General features: G+C 43.0%; 1 protein-coding gene and 1 non-coding gene across 2 annotated transcripts; both read right to left on the reverse strand.

Moving 5' to 3' along the window:
- Window positions 1–1662: 1662 nt before the first annotated feature.
- On the reverse strand, window positions 1663–4822 carry LOC133639434 (uncharacterized). The gene is made up of 2 exons (XM_062032725.1): window positions 4669–4822; window positions 1663–2225 (listed from the first exon to the last, which is right to left on the reverse strand). The coding sequence occupies exons 1-2, from the start codon at window positions 4733–4735 to the stop codon at window positions 1663–1665; spliced, it is 630 nt and encodes a 209-aa protein (XP_061888709.1). The 5' UTR covers window positions 4736–4822.
- Window positions 4823–8161: 3339 nt separating this feature from the next.
- Window positions 8162–8234, reverse strand: trnar-ccg (transfer RNA arginine (anticodon CCG)). The gene has a single exon. It is a non-coding gene; the product is annotated as a tRNA-Arg (tRNA).
- Between the last annotated feature and the right edge of the window lie 10693 nt (window positions 8235–18927).

An 18927-nucleotide genomic window follows, 5' to 3' on the forward strand; every position in this document is an offset into this window, starting at 1 on the left:
GATCTTTGAAAAGGAGCATTGATTTAGACAGAAAACTGTGGTTGATCTTTGAAAAGGAGCATTGATTTGGCCATAAAAAGTGTCATTGTGTAAGAATGATGCTGGCAAAAGAAGTGGGAAGTTCTTTCCTTGGTGAGTATTTGTGAAGAAGCAGCCTCGTATTTGACCTGAAAGTACATAACATTTGTGAGAAAAAAGATATGCTGTCAAAAGAAGGAGGAATCTTTGTGTGTTTTTTTTGATTGATTAAATGAGTCATGATCTTCAACTAAAACGCGTGAACATTCTGGCAAAAGAAGGAGAACATGTTGGGGTTTTTCTAATTGAATTAGTCATTTCCTACCTTAAATAAATGTGAGTAAAACATGTGATCATGCTGGCAAAAGAAGGACAACATGTTGGTATTTCTTTTATTAGATTAGCTATGATTTTCACCTTAAATGTGTGATCGTGCCGGTAAAAGAAGAGCGTCTTGCTATTTTTTTTAGCTTAGCCATGATTTTCACCTAACAAAATATGATCATGCTGGCAAAAGAGGAGGAAAAAAGTTGGTGTTAAAAGTTAACAGCCATGATTTTGGTCAGTATTTTTGAAAAATAACATTGATTGAGACCCAAATTGTACATTACAAAAATTGCAATAAAAAGGGTGACATTCTGTCTAAAGAACAGCAATAATAAGATGTGCTGGCAAAAGAAGAGGACTAAAAGCCCGGTAAGAGAGACCAGCATGCTCACTAAAAGCCCGGTAAGAGAGACCAGCGTGCTGACTAAAAGCCCGGTAAGAGAGACCAGCGTGCTGACTAAAAGCCCGGTAAGAGAGACCAGCGTTCTGACTAAAAGCCCGGTAAGAGAGACCAGCGTGCTGACTAAAAGCCCGGTAAGAGAGACCAGCGTGCTGACTAAAAGCCCGGTAAGAGAGACCAGCGTGCTGACTAAAAGCCCGGTAAGAGAGACCAGCGTGCTGACTAAAAGCCCGGTAAGAGAGACCAGCGTGCTGACTAAAAGCCCGGTAAGAGAGACCAGCGTGCTGACTAAAAGCCCGGTAAGAGAGACCAGCGTGCTGACTAAAAGCCCGGTAAGAGAGACCAGCGTGCTGACTAAAAGCCCGGTAAGAGAGACCAGCGTGCTGACTAAAAGCCCGGTAAGAGAGACCAGCGTGCTGACTAAAAGCCCGGTAAGAGAGACCAGCGTGCTGACTAAAAGCCCGGTAAGAGAGACCAGCGTGCTGACTAAAAGCCCGGTAAGAGAGACCAGCGTGCTGACTAAAAGCCCGGTAAGAGAGACCAGCGTGCTGACTAAAAGCCCGGTAAGAGAGACCAGCGTGCTGACTAAAAGCCCGGTAAGAGAGACCAGCGTGCTGACTAAAAGCCCGGTAAGAGAGACCAGCGTGCTGACTAAAAGCCCGGTAAGAGAGACCAGCGTGCTGACTAAAAGCCCGGTAAGAGAGACCAGCGTGCTGACTAAAAGCCCGGTAAGAGAGACCAGCGTGCTGACTAAAAGCCCGGTAAGAGAGACCAGCGTGCTGACTAAAAGCCCGGTAAGAGAGACCAGCGTGCTGACTAAAAGCCCGGTAAGAGAGACCAGCGTGCTGACTAAAAGCCCAGGCTATGGACTGCTGTTGAAGTTGAAGTCAGGGAAGTTTCTTCCTTCCACACAAAGCTCACTGACCTGGTCTGAGGACGTCAAAGTGCTGCAGCAGGCTTGAAGAGCGGCGGTTGTAGCTGACCGCCGGCCGGCTGTTGTTTCGGGGTGGCGTCACAGCCATGCCCGCCTGGAAGAGGCCGGCCTTCCCTGGCCGGTTCTCCTCAGGGTCCATGCGTCGGCCGGGGGGGTCTCTGCCAGGAGCCGGAGCGCTTCTGGCTCTGGAGTTGGGATGGTCCTCTGGCTGGGTGGGCTGAGGCGGGCTGAGGCCCATCTGGACCGTGCGGTTTGCCGGTTTGGGAAGCAGACCGCTCGCTTCTCCTCGGCTTTTGTCAGTGCTCACTTCCAACATCTTGCCACCTTTCTTACTCTTGTTGTGGTGGCGCAGGACGGGGGACAGGTGGCTGTGCTTTGGCCACACGGAAGACGGGAGAGGATGGAACTTGGACTCGGACGTCCTGCTGCTCTTCTCCAGAAGCTCATTGATGGCCAGTGAAGGTTCTTTCACCATCAGCCTGCTCTGGTTGGTCTGGGGTGGCTCCACTAAAGTGCCCTGACTCTTTTCCAGGAGAGAATAGAACTCTGCAATGGAAAAGAACATCTCTAAGGACAACTAACATCTCTAAGGACAACTAACATTTCTAAGGACAACTAACATCTCTAAGGACAACTAACATTTCTAAGGACAACTAACATCTCTAAGGACAACTAACATCTCTAAGGACAACTAACATCTCTAAGGACAACTAACATTTCTAAGGACAACTAACATCTGTAACGACAACTAACATCTCTGAGGACAACTAACATTTCTAAGGACAACTAACATTTCTAAGGACAACTAACATCTCTAAGGACAACTAACATCTCTAAGGACAACTAACATTTCTAAGGACAACTAACATCTCTAAGGACAACTAGCATCTCTAAGGACAACTAACATCTCTAAGGACAACTAACCTCTCTAAGGACAACTAACATTTCTAAGGACAACTAACATCTCTAAGGACAACTAACATCTCTAAGGACAACTAACATTTCTAAGGACAACTAACATCTCTAAGGAAAACTAACATCTCTAAGGACAACTAACATCTCTAAGGACAACTAACATCTCTAAGGACAACTAGCATCTCTAAGGACAACTAACATCTCTAAGGACAACTAACATCTCTAAGGACAACTAACATCTCTAAGGACAACTAACATCTCGAAGGACAACTAGCATCTCTAAGGACAACTAACATCTCTAAGGACAACTAACATCTCTAAGGACAACTACCATCTCTAAGGACAACTACCATCTCTAAGGACAACTACCATCTCTAAGGACAACTAACATCTCTAAGGACAACTAACATTTCTAAGGACAACTAACATCTCTAAGGAAAACTAACATCTCTAAGGACAACTAACATCTCTAAGGACAACTAACATCTCTAAGGAAAACTAACATCTCTAAGGACAACTAACATCTCTAAGGACAACTAGCATCTCTAAGGACAACTACCATCTCTAAGGACAACTACCATCTCTAAGGACAACTAACATCTCTAAGGACAACTAACATCTCTAAGGACAACTAACATTTCTAAGGACAACTAACATCTCTAAGGAAAACTAACATCTCTAAGGAAAACTAACATTTCTAAGGACAACTAACATCTCTAAGGAAAACTAACATCTCTAAGGACAACTAACATCTCTAAGGACAACTAGCATCTCTAAGGACAACTAACATTTCTAAGGACAACTAACATCTCTAAGGACAACTAACATCTCTAAGGACAACTAACATCTCTAAGGACAACTAACATCTCTAAGGACAACTACCATCTCTAAGGACAACTACCATCTCTAAGGACAACTAACATCTCTAAGGACAACTAACATTTCTAAGGACAACTAACATCTCTAAGGAAAACTAACATCTCTAAGGACAACTAACATCTCTAAGGACAACTAACATCTCTAAGGAAAACTAACATCTCTAAGGACAACTAGCATCTCTAAGGACAACTACCATCTCTAAGGACAACTAACATCTCTAAGGACAACTAACATCTCTAAGGACAACTAACATTTCTAAGGACAACTAACATCTCTAAGGAAAACTAACATCTCTAAGGAAAACTAACATTTCTAAGGACAACTAACATCTCTAAGGACAACTAACATCTCTAAGGACAACTAACATCTCTAAGGACAACTAACCTCTCTAAGGACAACTAACATCTCTAAGGACAACTAGCATCTCTAAGGACAACTAACATTTCTAAGGACAACTAACATCTCTAAGGACAACTAACATCTCTAAGGACAACTAACATCTCTAAGGACAACTAACATCTCTAAGGACAACTAACATCTCTAAGGACAACTAACATCTCTAAGGACAACTAACATTTATTCTTCCTTTTATTATTTACAATTACTTTTGGAAATAAGCATGTGTCTAAATGTTCTCTCTAGATCAAACTTTTTCCACTTTAAAAGCATGCTGGGGACATTTAGATCTTCACACTCACTCTGCCAGCTGGCAACACAACCTTGAAACAACCTGATGTTGAGCAACACAACCTTGAAACAACAACTTGATGTTGAGCAACACAACCTTGAAACAACAACCTGATGTTGAGCAACACAACCTTGAAACAACAACCTGATGTTGAGCAACACAACCTTGAAACAACAACCTGATGTTGAGCAACACAACCTTGAAACAACAACCTGATGTTGAGCAACACAACTTTGAAACAACCTGATGTTGAGCAACACAACCTTGAAACAACCTGATGTTGAGCAACACAACCTTGAAACAACAACCTGATGTTGAGCAACACAACCTTGAAACAACAACCTGATGTTGAGCAACACAACCTTGAAACAACAACCTGATGTTGAGCAACACAACCTTGAAACAACAACCTGATGTTGAGCAACACAAACAACATTCCTAGTTTGGATCAACTACAACTTTCTTCTTTGGAGGTGTAAAAGCCAAGGAAAAGTAGTTCTGACTTACCGTTGAGGTGTTCCTCCGCCATGAGAAGAGGCAGCACGAGGAAGCAGACACACAAAGTAGTCCTCATGGTGCAGAAAGATGGTAAAGATGGTAAAGATGGTAAAGATGGTGTCGCTGCACATCAAGACAGAAAATGACAGCAGAGGACAGACTTTTAAAGACATGGCAGGACCTCCTAAACACTAATGACACACCCACTAATGACACACCCACTAATGCCACACCCACTAATGCCACACCCACTAATGACACACCCACTAATGCCACACCCACTAATGCCACACCCACTAATGACACACCCACTAATGACACACCCACTAATGCCACACCCACTAATGCCACACCCACTAATGCCACACCCACTAATGACACACCCACTAATGCCACACCCACTAATGACACACCCACTAGTGACACACCCACTAATGACACACCCACTAATGACACACCCACTAGTGACACACCCACTAGTGACACACCCACTAATGACACACCTCCAATTCCATCAACAGCAAAAAAAGAGGTTTTCCAACAAGGTTCATATATAATATGTGTACATTATAACAGTTCATATATAATATGTGTACATTATAACAGCTCATATATAATATGTGTACATTATAACAGTTCATATATAATATGTGTACATTATAACAGCTCATATATAATATGTGTACATTATAACAGTTCATATATAATATGTGTACATTATAACAGCTCATATATAATATGTGTACATTATAACAGTTCATATATAATATGTGTACATTATAACAGTTCATATATAATATGTGTACATTATAACAGTTCATATATAATATGTGTACATTATAACAGTTCATATATAATATGTGTACATTATAACAGCTCATATATAATATGTGTACATTATAACAGTTCATATATAATATGTGTACATTATAACAGTTCATATATAATCTGTGTACATTATAACAGCTCATATATAATATGTGTACATTATAACAGCTCATATATAATATGTGTACATTATAACAGTTCATATATAATATGTGTACATTATAACAGCTCATATATAATATGTGTACATTATAACAGTTCATATATACTGTGTACATTATAACAGTTCATATATAATATGTGTACATTATAACAGCGTCATGTCCAAATGTATGTTTTATAAACTTTTACACACATTTTTTAAAATTATTGTGAACCCTTTTAAATGTAAAAAACAACCTAATGACTTTGTGTTAGCTTGATGCTACTCGCCAGTGACCTCCCCCTGGTGGTGGGAGTGGTGAACTGTAACAACTTCATGGCTGAATCTTGACCTCCCCCTGGTGGTGGGAGTGGTGAACTGTAACAACTTCATGGCTGAATCTTGACCTCCCCCTGGTGGTGGGAGTGGTGAACTGTAACAACTTCATGGGTGAATCTTGACCTCCCCCTGGTGGTGGGAGTGGTGAACTGTAACAACTTCATGGCTGAATCTTGACCTCCCCCTGGTGGTGGGAGTGGTGAACTGTAACAACTTCATGGCTGAATCTTGACCTCCCCCTGGTGGTGGGAGTGGTGAACTGTAACAACTTCATGGCTGAATCTTGACCTCCCCCTGGTGGTGGGAGTGGTGAACTGTAACAACTTCAGGGGTGAATCTTGACCTCCCCCTGGTGGTGGGAGTGGTGAACTGTAACAACTTCAGGGGTGAAGTTTGACCTCCCCCTGGTGGTGGGAGTGGTGAACTGTAACAACTTCATGGCTGAATCTTGACCTCCCCCTGGTGGTGGGAGTGGTGAACTGTAAGAACTTCAGGGGTGAAGTTTGACCTCCCCCTGGTGGTGGGAGTGGTGAACTGTAACAACTTCAGGGGTGAATCTTGACCTCCCCCTGGTGGTGGGAGTGGTGAACTGTAACAACTTCAGGGGTGAATCTTGACCTCCCCCTGGTGGTGGGAGTGGTGAACTGTAACAACTTCAGGGGTGAATCTTGACCTCCCCCTGGTGGTGGGAGTGGTGAACTGTAGCAACTTCAGTGGTGAATCTTGACCTCCCCCTGGTGGTGGGAGTGGTGAACTGTAGCAACCTCAGTGGTGAATCTTGACCTCCCCCTGGTGGTGGGTGTGGTGAACTGTAACAACTTCAGTGGTGAATCTTGACCTCCCCCTGGTGGTGGGAGTGGTGAACTGTAACAACTTCAGGGGTGAATCTTGACCTCCCCCTGGTGGTGGGAGTGGTGAACTGTAACAACTTCAGGGGTGAATCTTGACCTCCCCCTGGTGGTGGGAGTTGTGAACTGTAACAACTTCAGGGGTGAAGTTTGACCTCCCCCTGGTGGTGGGAGTGGTGAACTGTAACAACTTCAGTGGTGAATCTTGACCTCCCCCTGGTGGTGGGAGTGGTGAACTGTAACAACTTCAGGGGTGAATCTTGACCTCCCCCTGGTGGTGCGAGTGGTGAACTGTAACAACTTCAGAGGTGAATCTTGACCTCCCCCTGGTGGTGGGAGTGGTGAACTGTAACAACTTCAGGGGTGAAGTTTGACCTCCCCCTGGTGGTGGGAGTGGTGAACTGTAACAACTTCAGGGGTGAATCTTGACCTCCCCCTGGTGGTGGGAGTGGTGAACTGTAAGAACTTCAGGGGTGAATCTTGACCTCCCCCTGGTGGTGGGAGTGGTGAACTGTAAGAACTTCAGGGGTGAAGTTTGACCTCCAAACTATATCAATGAATACAGTTCAGTATAAATAATAGACATTGTTTTCATACACTGCACTTCTTACTCAAACATTTGTGTGTTGAAATATTTAGTTGGGAATAAACAATGACTCTCCATTGTTTGGGAGCAGTTTAGCTTGTCTAGATATATTATATTATTATATGCTATTCTTGTAAAGATATATTATATTATTATATGCTATTCTTGTAAAGATATATTATATTATTATATGCTATTCTTGTAAAGATATATTATATTATTATATGCTATTCTTGTCTAGATATATTATATTATTACATGCTATTCTTGTAAAGATATATTATATTATTATATGCTATTCTTGTAAAGATATATTATATTATTATATGCTATTCTTGTCTAGATATATTATATTACATGCTATTCTTGTAAAGATATATTATATTATTACCGGTATATGCTATTCTTGTAAAGATATATTATATTACATGCTATTCTTGTAAAGATATATTATATTATTATATGCTATTCTTGTAAAGATATATTATATTACATGCTATTCTTGTAAAGATATATTATATTATTATATGCTATTCTTGTAAAGATATATTATATTATTATATGCTATTCTTGTAAAGATATATTATATTATTATATGCTATTCTTGTAAAGATATATTATATTATTACATGCTATTCTTGTAAAGATATATTATATTATTATATGCTATTCTTCTATTAGGATGCGAGTGTAAAAGACTGACTTGTACTTGGCAAAGTTCTAATAAATGACGGAGGCGGTCTAGACTTCCTGTAAAAACGACCCAGATGGGACTCGAACCCACAATCCCCAGCTCCGGAGGCTGATGCCTTATCCATTAGGCCACTGGGTCGGCATACTACACCGACCGGAGAAAATGGTCTTATAAAGGCTGAGAGCGGACTCATGATTCGTGTTGGATTTGGTGACGCGTGCGCAGATATACGGTGTACTTTACATGACGTCATGGAGGGTGACAGTCTCGCGCTGATTTGGACGACTTGCTGTTCGTGCAGTTCACCAGAAGAGGGCACCAACCACCTTCTTCATTTGGAATGAATGCCGAGGACATATTTGATCATCATTGTCAGACATGGTGAGACTATAATGACTATTTATACAACATCATTGAATATGAATCATTGTCAGACATGGTGAGACTATAATGACTATTTATACAACATCATTGAATATGAATCATTGTCAGACATGGTGAGACTATAATGACTACAAGATCATTGAATATGAATCATTGTCAGACATGGTGAGACTATAATGACTACAAGATCATTGAATATGAATCATTGTCAGACATGGTGAGACTATAATGACTACAAGATCATTGAATATGAATCATTGTCAGACATGGTGAGACTATAATGACTACAAGATCATTGAATATGAATCATTGTCAGACATGGTGAGACTATAATGACTACAAGATCATTGAATATGAATCATTGTCAGACATGGTGAGACTATAATGACTACAACATCATTGAATATGAATCATTGTCAGACATGGTGAGACTATAATGACTACAAGATCATTGAATATGAATCATTGTCAGACATGGTGAGACTATAATGACTACAAGATCATTGAATATGAATCATTGTCAGACATGGTGAGACTATAATGACTACAAGATCATTGAATATGAATCATTGTCAGTTCAGAAATTATTATTCGCACACAAGGGACAAACAAAAACAACATTGAAGAGAAATGTTTAATTACTTGGCTTGTTTATGCTGAAATTGTCGACATAAAGTTATCCTTACTAAGACCTGAATTTACAGTTTACATTGCAAAGTAATAATAATGTCATCTGGCGCTGTCCATACACAGGAAGTAAAAGTGAACTATTTAAGATGTATGTATTCTATACAGTAAATATTTAAGATGAATGTATTCTATACAGTAAATATTTATGATGAATGTATTCTATACAGTAAATATTTAAGATGAATGTATTCTATACAGTAAATATTTAAGATGAATGTATTCTATACAGTAAATATTTAAGATGAATGTATTCTATACAGTAAATATTTAAGATGAATGTATTCTATACAGTAAATATTTAGCTAACCTGTAGGAGCACACCAGCACGTGGAGAATTCGATATTGATTGGTTAGAGCGAAGGCATGAAAAAGAGTACTTTTATTTGGGAATTGTCGTAGCGGATGTAGTTGGTGTTAGTGCAGCTTGACGTGCAGCAGTGGTCCAGCCAGAGTACTTTTATTTGGGAATTGTCGTAGCGGATGTAGTTGGTGTTAGTGCAGCTTGACGTGCAGCAGTGGTCCAGTCAGCCAGTCATCACGAAGCAGCTGAGACTAGACGTTAGTCTGCATGGAGGCCGACACTTCCGCTTGATTCCCCCTGCTTGGCGGCCTTTGTGAGGGTGCGTGTGGGGACGATTGTGTCATTTGCTCTGCTTGGCGGCCGTGTGGGGACTCTTGTGCGGCCATTGCAGCCGCTGGTGTGCTATGGTGCTAACACAGCAAGCTAAGCTAGCAGGGAGGATTGTCAACAAGTCACGTGCTTTGTTCATTTCCAACAAAGTGCGTGAGGAAAGTTGTGATGTCTAACCACTAACCAGGGACTTGTGATGTCTAACCACTAACCAGGGAGTTGTGATGTCTAACCAGGGACTTGTGATGTCTAACCACTAACCAGGGACTTGTGATGTCTAACCACTAACCAGGGACTTGTGATGTCTAACCACTAACCAGGGACTTGTGATGTCTAACCAGGGACTTGTGATGTCTAACCACTAACCAGGGACTTGTGATGTCTAACCAGGGAGTTGTGATGTCTAACCAGGGAGTTGTGATGTCTAAACAGGGAGTTGTGATGTCTAACCACTAACCAGGGAGTTGTGATGTCTAACCACTAACCAGGGAGTTGTGATGTCTAACCATTAACCAGGGAGTTGTGATGTCTAACCAGGGAGTTGTGATGTCTAACCAGGGAGTTGTGATGTCTAAACAGGGAGTTGTGATGTCTAACCACTAACCAGGGAGTTGTGATGTCTAAACAGGGAGTTGTGATGTCTAACCAGGGAGTTGTGATGTCTAACCACTAACCAGGGAGTTGTGATGTCTAACCAGGGAGTTGTGATGTCTAACCACTAACCAGGGACTTGTGATGTCTAACCACTAACCAGGGACTTGTGATGTCTAACCAGGGAGTTGTGATGTCTAACCACTAACCAGGGAGTTGTGATGTCTAACCACTAACCAGGGAGTTGTGATGTCTAACCATTAACCAGGGAGTTGTGATGTCTAACCAGGGAGTTGTGATGTCTAACCAGGGAGTTGTGATGTCTAAACAGGGAGTTGTGATGTCTAACCACTAACCAGGGAGTTGTGATGTCTAAACAGGGAGTTGTGATGTCTAACCAGGGAGTTGTGATGTCTAACCACTAACCAGGGAGTTGTGATGTCTAACCAGGGAGTTGTGATGTCTAACCACTAACCAGGGACTTGTGATGTCTAACCAGGGACTTGTGATGTCTAACCACTAACCAGGGACTTGTGATGTCTAACCAGGGACTTGTGATGTCTAACCACTAACCAGGGACTTGTGATGTCTAACCAGGGAGTTGTGATGTCTAACCACTAACCAGGGAGTTGTGATGTCTAACCACTAACCAGGGAGTTGTGATGTCTAACCATTAACCAGGGAGTTGTGATGTCTAACCAGGGAGTTGTGATGTCTAACCAGGGAGTTGTGATGTCTAAACAGGGAGTTGTGATGTCTAACCACTAACCAGGGAGTTGTGATGTCTAAACAGGGAGTTGTGATGTCTAACCAGGGAGTTGTGATGTCTAACCACTAACCAGGGAGTTGTGATGTCTAACCAGGGAGTTGTGATGTCTAACCACTAACCAGGGACTTGTGATGTCTAACCACTAACCAGGGACTTGTGATGTCTAACCAGGGAGTTGTGATGTCTAACCACTAACCAGGGAGTTGTGATGTCTAACCACTAACCAGGGAGTTGTGATGTCTAACCATTAACCAGGGAGTTGTGATGTCTAACCAGGGAGTTGTGATGTCTAACCAGGGAGTTGTGATGTCTAAACAGGGAGTTGTGATGTCTAACCACTAACCAGGGAGTTGTGATGTCTAAACAGGGAGTTGTGATGTCTAACCAGGGAGTTGTGATGTCTAACCACTAACCAGGGAGTTGTGATGTCTAACCAGGGAGTTGTGATGTCTAACCACTAACCAGGGACTTGTGATGTCTAACCAGGGAGTTGTGATGTCTAACCACTAACCAGGGAGTTGTGATGTCTAACCACTAACCAGGGAGTTGTGATGTCTAACCATTAACCAGGGAGTTGTGATGTCTAACCAGGGAGTTGTGATGTCTAACCAGGGAGTTGTGATGTCTAAACAGGGAGTTGTGATGTCTAACCACTAACCAGGGAGTTGTGATGTCTAAACAGGGAGTTGTGATGTCTAACCAGGGAGTTGTGATGTCTAACCACTAACCAGGGAGTTGTGATGTCTAACCAGGGAGTTGTGATGTCTAACCAGGGAGTTGTGATGTCTAAACAGGGAGTTGTGATGTTTAACCAGGGAGTTGTGATGTCTAACCAGGGAGTTGTGATGTCTAACCACTAACCAGGGAGTTGTGATGTCTAACCAGGGAGTTGTGATGTCTAACCACTAACCAGGGAGTTGTGATGTCTAAACAGGGAGTTGTGATGTCTAACCAGGGAGTTGTTATGTCTAACCACTAACCAGGGAGTTGTGATGTCTAAACAGGGAGTTGTGATGTCTAACCACTAACCAGGGAGTTGTGATGTCTAAACAGGGAGTTGTGATGTCTAACCAGGGAGTTGTGATGTCTAACCACTAACCAGGGAGTTGTGATGTCTAACCAGGGAGTTGTGATGTCTAAACAGGGAGTTGTGATGTCTAACCACTAACCAGGGAGTTGTGATGTCTAACCAGGGAGTTGTGATGTCTAACCAGGGAGTTGTGATGTCTAAACAGGGAGTTGTAATGTCTAACCAGGGAGTTGTGATGTCTAACCACTAACCAGGGAGTTGTGATGTCTAAACAGGGAGTTGTGATGTCCAACCACTAACCAGGGAGTTGTGATGTCTAAACAGGGAGTTGTGATGTCTAAGCACTAACCAGGGAATTGTGATGTCTAACCACTAACCAGGGAGTTGTGATGTCTAACCACTAACCAGGGAGTTGTGATGTCTAACCAGGGAGTTGTGATGTCTAAACAGGGAGTTGTGATGTCTAACCAGGGAATTGTGATGTCTAACCACTAACCAGGGAGTTGTGATGTCTAACCAGGGAGTTGTGATGTCTAACCAGGGAGTTGTGATGTCTAACCACTAACCAGGGAGTTGTGATGTCTAAACAGGGAGTTGTGATGTCTAACCACTAACCAGGGAGTTGTGATGTCTAACCAGGGAGTTGTGATGTCTAACCAGGGAGTTGTGATGTCTAACCACTAACCAGGGAGTTGTGATGTCTAACCAGGGAGTTGTGATGTCTAAACAGGGAGTTGTGATGTCTAACCAGGGAGTTGTGATGTCTAACCACTAACCAGGGAGTTGTGATGTCTAACCAGGGAGTTGTGATGTCTAACCAGGGAGTTGTGATGTCTAACCACTAACCAGGGAGTTGTGATGTCTAACCAGGGAGTTGTGATGTCTAACCAGGGAGTTGTGATGTCTAACCACTAACCAGGGAGTTGTGATGTCTAAACAGGGAGTTGTGATGTCTAACCACTAACCAGGGAGTTGTGATGTCTAACCAGGGAGTTGTGATGTCTAAACAGGGAGTTGTGATGTCTAACCAGGGAGTTGTGATGTCTAACCACTAACCAGGGAGTTGTGATGTCTAACCAGGGAGTTGTGATGTCTAACCAGGGAGTTGTGATGTCTAAACAGGGAGTTGTGATGTCTAACCAGGGAGTTGTGATGTCTAACCACTAACCAGGGAGTTGTGATGTCTAACCAGGGAGTTGTGATGTCTAAACAGGGAGTTGTGATGTCTAACCAGGGAGTTGTGATGTCTAACCAGGGAGTTGTGATGTCTAACAATTAACCAGGGAGTTGTGATGTCTAACCATTAACCAGGGAGTTGTGATGTCTAACCACTAACCATGGAGTTGTGATGTCTAACCAGGGAGTTGTGATGTCTAACCAGGGAGTTGTGATGTCTAAACAGGGAGTTGTGATGTCTAACCACTAACCAGGGAGCTGTGATGTCTAAACAGGGAGTTGTGATGTCTAACCAGGGAGTTGTGATGTCTAACCACTAACCAGGGAGTTGTGATGTCTAACCACTAACCAGGGAGTTGTGATGTCTAACCAGGGAGTTGTGATGTCTAAACAGGGAGTTGTGATGTTTAACCAGGGAGTTGTGATGTCTAACCAGGGAGTTGTGATGTCTAACCACTAACCAGGGAGTTGTGATGTCCAACCAGGGAGTTGTGATGTCTAACCACTAACCAGGGAGTTGTGATGTCTAAACAGGGAGTTGTGATGTCTAACCAGGGAGTTGTTATGTCTAACCACTAACCAGGGAGTTGTGATGTCTAAACAGGGAGTTGTGATGTCTAACCAGGGAGTTGTGATGTCTAACCACTAACCAGGGAGTTGTGATGTCTAAACAGGGAGTTGTGATGTCTAACCAGGGAGTTGTGATGTCTAAACAGGGAGTTGTGATGTCTAACCACTAACCAGGGACTTGTGATGTCTAACCAGGGAGTTGTGATGTCTAACCAGGGAGTTGTGATGTCTAAACAGGGAGTTGTGATGTCTAACCAGGGAGTTGTGATGTCTAACCAGGGAGTTGTGATGTCTAACCACTAACCAGGGAGTTGTGATGTCTAAACAGGGAGTTGTGATGTCTAACCACTAACCAGGGAGTTGTGATGTCTAACCAGGGAGTTGTGATGTCTAAACAGGGAGTTGTGATGTCTAACCAGGGAGTTGTGATGTCTAACCACTAACCAGGGAGTTGTGATGTCTAACCAGGGAGTTGTGATGTCTAACCAGGGAGTTGTGATGTCTAACCAGGGAGTTGTGATGTCTAACCACTAACCAGGGAGTTGTGATGTCTAACCAGGGAGTTGTGATGTCTAACCAGGGAGTTGTGATGTCTAACCACTAACCAGGGAGTTGTGATGTCTAAACAGGGAGTTGTGATGTCTAACCACTAACCAGGGAGTTGTGATGTCTAACCAGGGAGTTGTGATGTCTAAACAGGGAGTTGTGATGTCTAACCAGGGAGTTGTGATGTCTAACCACTAACCAGGGAGTTGTGATGTCTAACCAGGGAGTTGTGATGTCTAACCAGGGAGTTGTGATGTCTAAACAGGGAGTTGTGATGTCTAACCAGGGAGTTGTGATGTCTAACCACTAACCAGGGAGTTGTGATGTCTAACCAGGGAGTTGTGATGTCTAAACAGGGAGTTGTGATGTCTAACCAGGGAGTTGTGATGTCTAACAATTAACCAGGGAGTTGTGATGTCTAACCATTAACCAGGGAGTTGTGATGTCTAACCACTAACCATGGAGTTGTGATGTCTAACCAGGGAGTTGTGATGTCTAACCAGGGAGTTGTGATGTCTAAACAGGGAGTTGTGATGTCTAACCACTAACCAGGGAGTTGTGATGTCTAAACAGGGAGTTGTGATGTCTAACCAGGGAGTTGTGATGTCTAACCACTAACCAGGGAGTTGTGATGTCTAACCACTAACCAGGGAGTTGTGATGTCTAACCAGGGAGTTGTGATGTCTAAACAGGGAGTTGTGATGTTTAACCAGGGAGTTGTGATGTCTAACCAGGGAGTTGTGATGTCTAACCACTAACCAGGGAGTTGTGATGTCCAACCAGGGAGTTGTGATGTCTAACCACTAACCAGGGAGTTGTGATGTCTAAACAGGGAGTTGTGATGTCTAACCAGGGAGTTGTTATGTCTAACCACTAACCAGGGAGTTGTGATGTCTAAACAGGGAGTTGTGATGTCTAACCAGGGAGTTGTGATGTCTAACCACTAACCAGGGAGTTGTGATGTCTAAACAGGGAGTTGTGATGTCTAACCAGGGAGTTGTGATGTCTAAACAGGGAGTTGTGATGTCTAACCACTAACCAGGGACTTGTGATGTCTAACCAGGGAGCTGTGATGTCTAACCAGGGAGTTGTGATGTCTAAACAGGGAGTTGTGATGTCTAACCAGGGAGTTGTGATGTCTAACCACTAACCAGGGAGTTGTGATGTCTAACCAGGGAGTTGTGATGTCTAAACAGGGAGTTGTGATGTCTAACCACTAACCAGGGAGTTGTGATGTCTAACCAGGGAGTTGTGATGTCTAAACAGGGAGTTGTGATGTCTAACCACTAACCAGGGAGTTGTGATGTCTAAACAGGGAGTTGTGATGTCTAAGCACTAACCAGGGAATTGTGATGTCTAACCACTAACCAGGGAGTTGTGATGTCTAACCACTAACCAGGGAGTTGTGATGTCTAACCAGGGAGTTGTGATGTCTAAACAGGGAGTTGTGATGTCTAACCAGGGAGTTGTGATGTCTAACCACTAACCAGGGAGTTGTGATGTCTAACCAGGGAGTTGTGATGTCTAACCACTAACCAGGGAGTTGTGATGTCTAAACAGGGAGTTGTGATGTCTAACCACTAACCAGGGAGTTGTGATGTCTAAACAGGGAGTTGTGATGTCTAACCACTAACCAGGGAGTTTTGATGTCTAACCAGGGAGTTGTGATGTCTAAACAGGGAGTTGTGATGTCTAACCAGGGAGTTGTGATGTCTAACCACTAACCAGGGAGTTGTGATGTCTAACCAGGGAGTTGTGATGTCTAACCAGGGAGTTGTGATGTCTAAACAGGGAGTTGTGATGTCTAACCAGGGAGTTGTGATGTCTAACCACTAACCAGGGAGTTGTGATGTCTAACCAGGGAGTTGTGATGTCTAACCAGGGAGTTGTGATGTCTAACCAGGGAGTTGTGATGTCTAACCAGGGAGTTGTGATGTTTAACCAGGGAGTTGTGATGTCTAACCAGGGAGTGCGCAGGAATGGCCCAGTCAAGCTGCGGCTGACAGGTAAGACAACTTCATTAAACCTTCTTCTCTTTAAAGGCCTACTGAAAGCCACTACTAGCGACCACGCAGTCTGATAGTTTATATATCAATGATGAAATCTTAACATTGCAACACATGCCAATACGGCCGGGTTAGATTAGTAAAGTGCAATTTAAAATTTCCCACGTAATATCCTGCTGAAAACGTCTCGGTACGATGACGTTTGCGCGTGACGTCACGGATTGTAGCGGACATATTGGGACAGCATTGTGGCCAGCTATTAAGTCGTCTGTTTTCATCTCAAAATTCCACAGTATTGTGGACATCTGTGTTGGTGAATCTTTTGCAATGTGTTTAATGAACAATGGAGACTGCAAAGAAGAAAGCTGTAGGTGGGAAGCGGTGTATTAGCGGCCGGCTGCAGCAACACAAACACGCAGCGGCTACGTCGTAGCCGGTGTTTCATTGTTTACATTCCTGACTGATGACAGTCAAGCTTTACCATTGGCCTGTGGAGAACTGGGACAACATAGACTCTTACCAGGAGGACTTTGAGTTGGACACGCATGCTTGTGGAGAACTGGGACAACAGAGACTCTTACCAGGAGGACTTTGAGTTGGATACGCGGTACCGTGAGTACGCAGCTGCGGCTTCCAAACATTTGATCGCTTGCCCGTACGTGCGTGCCGCTATGTGCATGTCACGTATGTAACTTTGTGGAAATATATGTGCTGTATGAACTTTGCGGAGGTGAACGGTACTTTGGGCTGTGGGATTGAGTGTGTTGTGCGGGTGTTTGAGTTGTATTGGTGGGTTATATGGACGGGAGGGGGGAGGTGTTTGTTATGTGGCATATTAAATATAAGCCTTGTTGTGTTGTGGCTAATAGAGTATATATATGTCTTGTGTTTATTTACTGTTGTAGTCATTCCCAGCTGAATATCAGGTCCCACCCGCTTCTCACAGCATCTTCCCTATCTGAATCGCTTCCACTGCCCTCTAGTCCTTCACTCTCACTTTCCTCATCCACGAATCTTTCATCCTCGCTCAAATTAATGGTGAAATCGTCGCTTTCTCGGTCCGAATCGCTCTCGCTGCTGGTGGCCATGATTGTAAACAATGTGCAGATGTGAGGAGCTCCACAACCTGTGACGTCACGCTACTTCCGCTACAGGCAAGGCTTTTTTATCAGAGACCAAAAGTTGCGAACTTTATCGACGTTGTTCTCTACTAAATCCTTTCAGCAAAAATATGGCAATATCGCGAAATGATCAAGTATGACACATAGAATGGATCTGCTATCCCCGTTTAAATAAGAAAATCTCATTTCAGTAGGCCTTTCTTCTCCTCCTGTGCTAACTTAGCCTGCTGCTAGCTGACATCTGCTGGCGATGTGGCGACTTTTACTTCACCATTTTTGTCTTTGAAGCATAGGATGGAGTTTGATTTCACCATATTTGTCTTTAGAAGCATGGGATGGAGTTTAGCCTGGAAGGTGTTTGATTTCACCATATCTGATTGATTGATTGATTGAAACTTTTATTAGTAAATTGCACAGTACAGTACATATTCCGTACAACTGACCACTAAATGGTAACACCCCAATAAGTTTTTCAACTTGTTTAAGTCGGTGTCCACTTAAATTGATTCATGATACAGATATATACTATCATCATAATACAGTCATCACACTAGTTAATCATCAGAGTATATACATTGAATTTTTTACATTATTTACAATCCGGGATGTGGAGGTGGGGGGGGTTAGGTTTGGTTGCTATCATCACTTCAGTCATCAAAAATTTAGAACCGAGAAATGGACATTGAAACAGTGTAGGTCTGACTTGGTAGGATATGTACAGCAAGTAGTGGACATAGAGAGAGAGAGAGAGAGAGAGATCAGAAAGCATAAGAAAAAGTGTCTACATTTGATTATTTACATTTGATTATTTACAATCCGGGGAGGGTGTTAGTTTAGGGTTGAAGTTGCCTGGAGGTGAACTTTTATTGCAGTTTTGAAGGAGGATAGAGATGCCCTTTCTTTTACACCTGTTGGGAGTGCATTCCATATTGATGTGGCATAGAAAGAGAATGAGTTAAGACCTTTGTTAGATGGGAATCTGGGTTTAACGTGGTTAGTGGAGCTCCCCCTGGTGTTGTGGTTATGGCGGTCATTTACGTTAAGGAAGTAGTTTGACATGTACTTCAGTATCAGGGAGGTGTAGCGGATTTTATAGACTAGGCTCAGTGCAAGTTGTTTAACTCTGTCCTCCACCTTGAGCCAGCCCACTTTGGAGAAGTGGGTAGGAGTGAGGTGGGATCTGGGGTGGAGGTCTAGAAGTAACCTGACTAGCTTGTTCTTTGGAGTTTAGATTTGAGGGTTTTGGAGGTGCTAGGGTACCAGGAGGTGCATGCGTAATCGAAAAAGGGTTGAACGAGAGTTCCCGCCAGAATCCTC

This window comes from Entelurus aequoreus, linkage group LG22, assembly GCF_033978785.1.
Source record: "Entelurus aequoreus isolate RoL-2023_Sb linkage group LG22, RoL_Eaeq_v1.1, whole genome shotgun sequence".
NCBI classification, from domain to species: Eukaryota; Metazoa; Chordata; class Actinopteri; order Syngnathiformes; family Syngnathidae; genus Entelurus; species Entelurus aequoreus.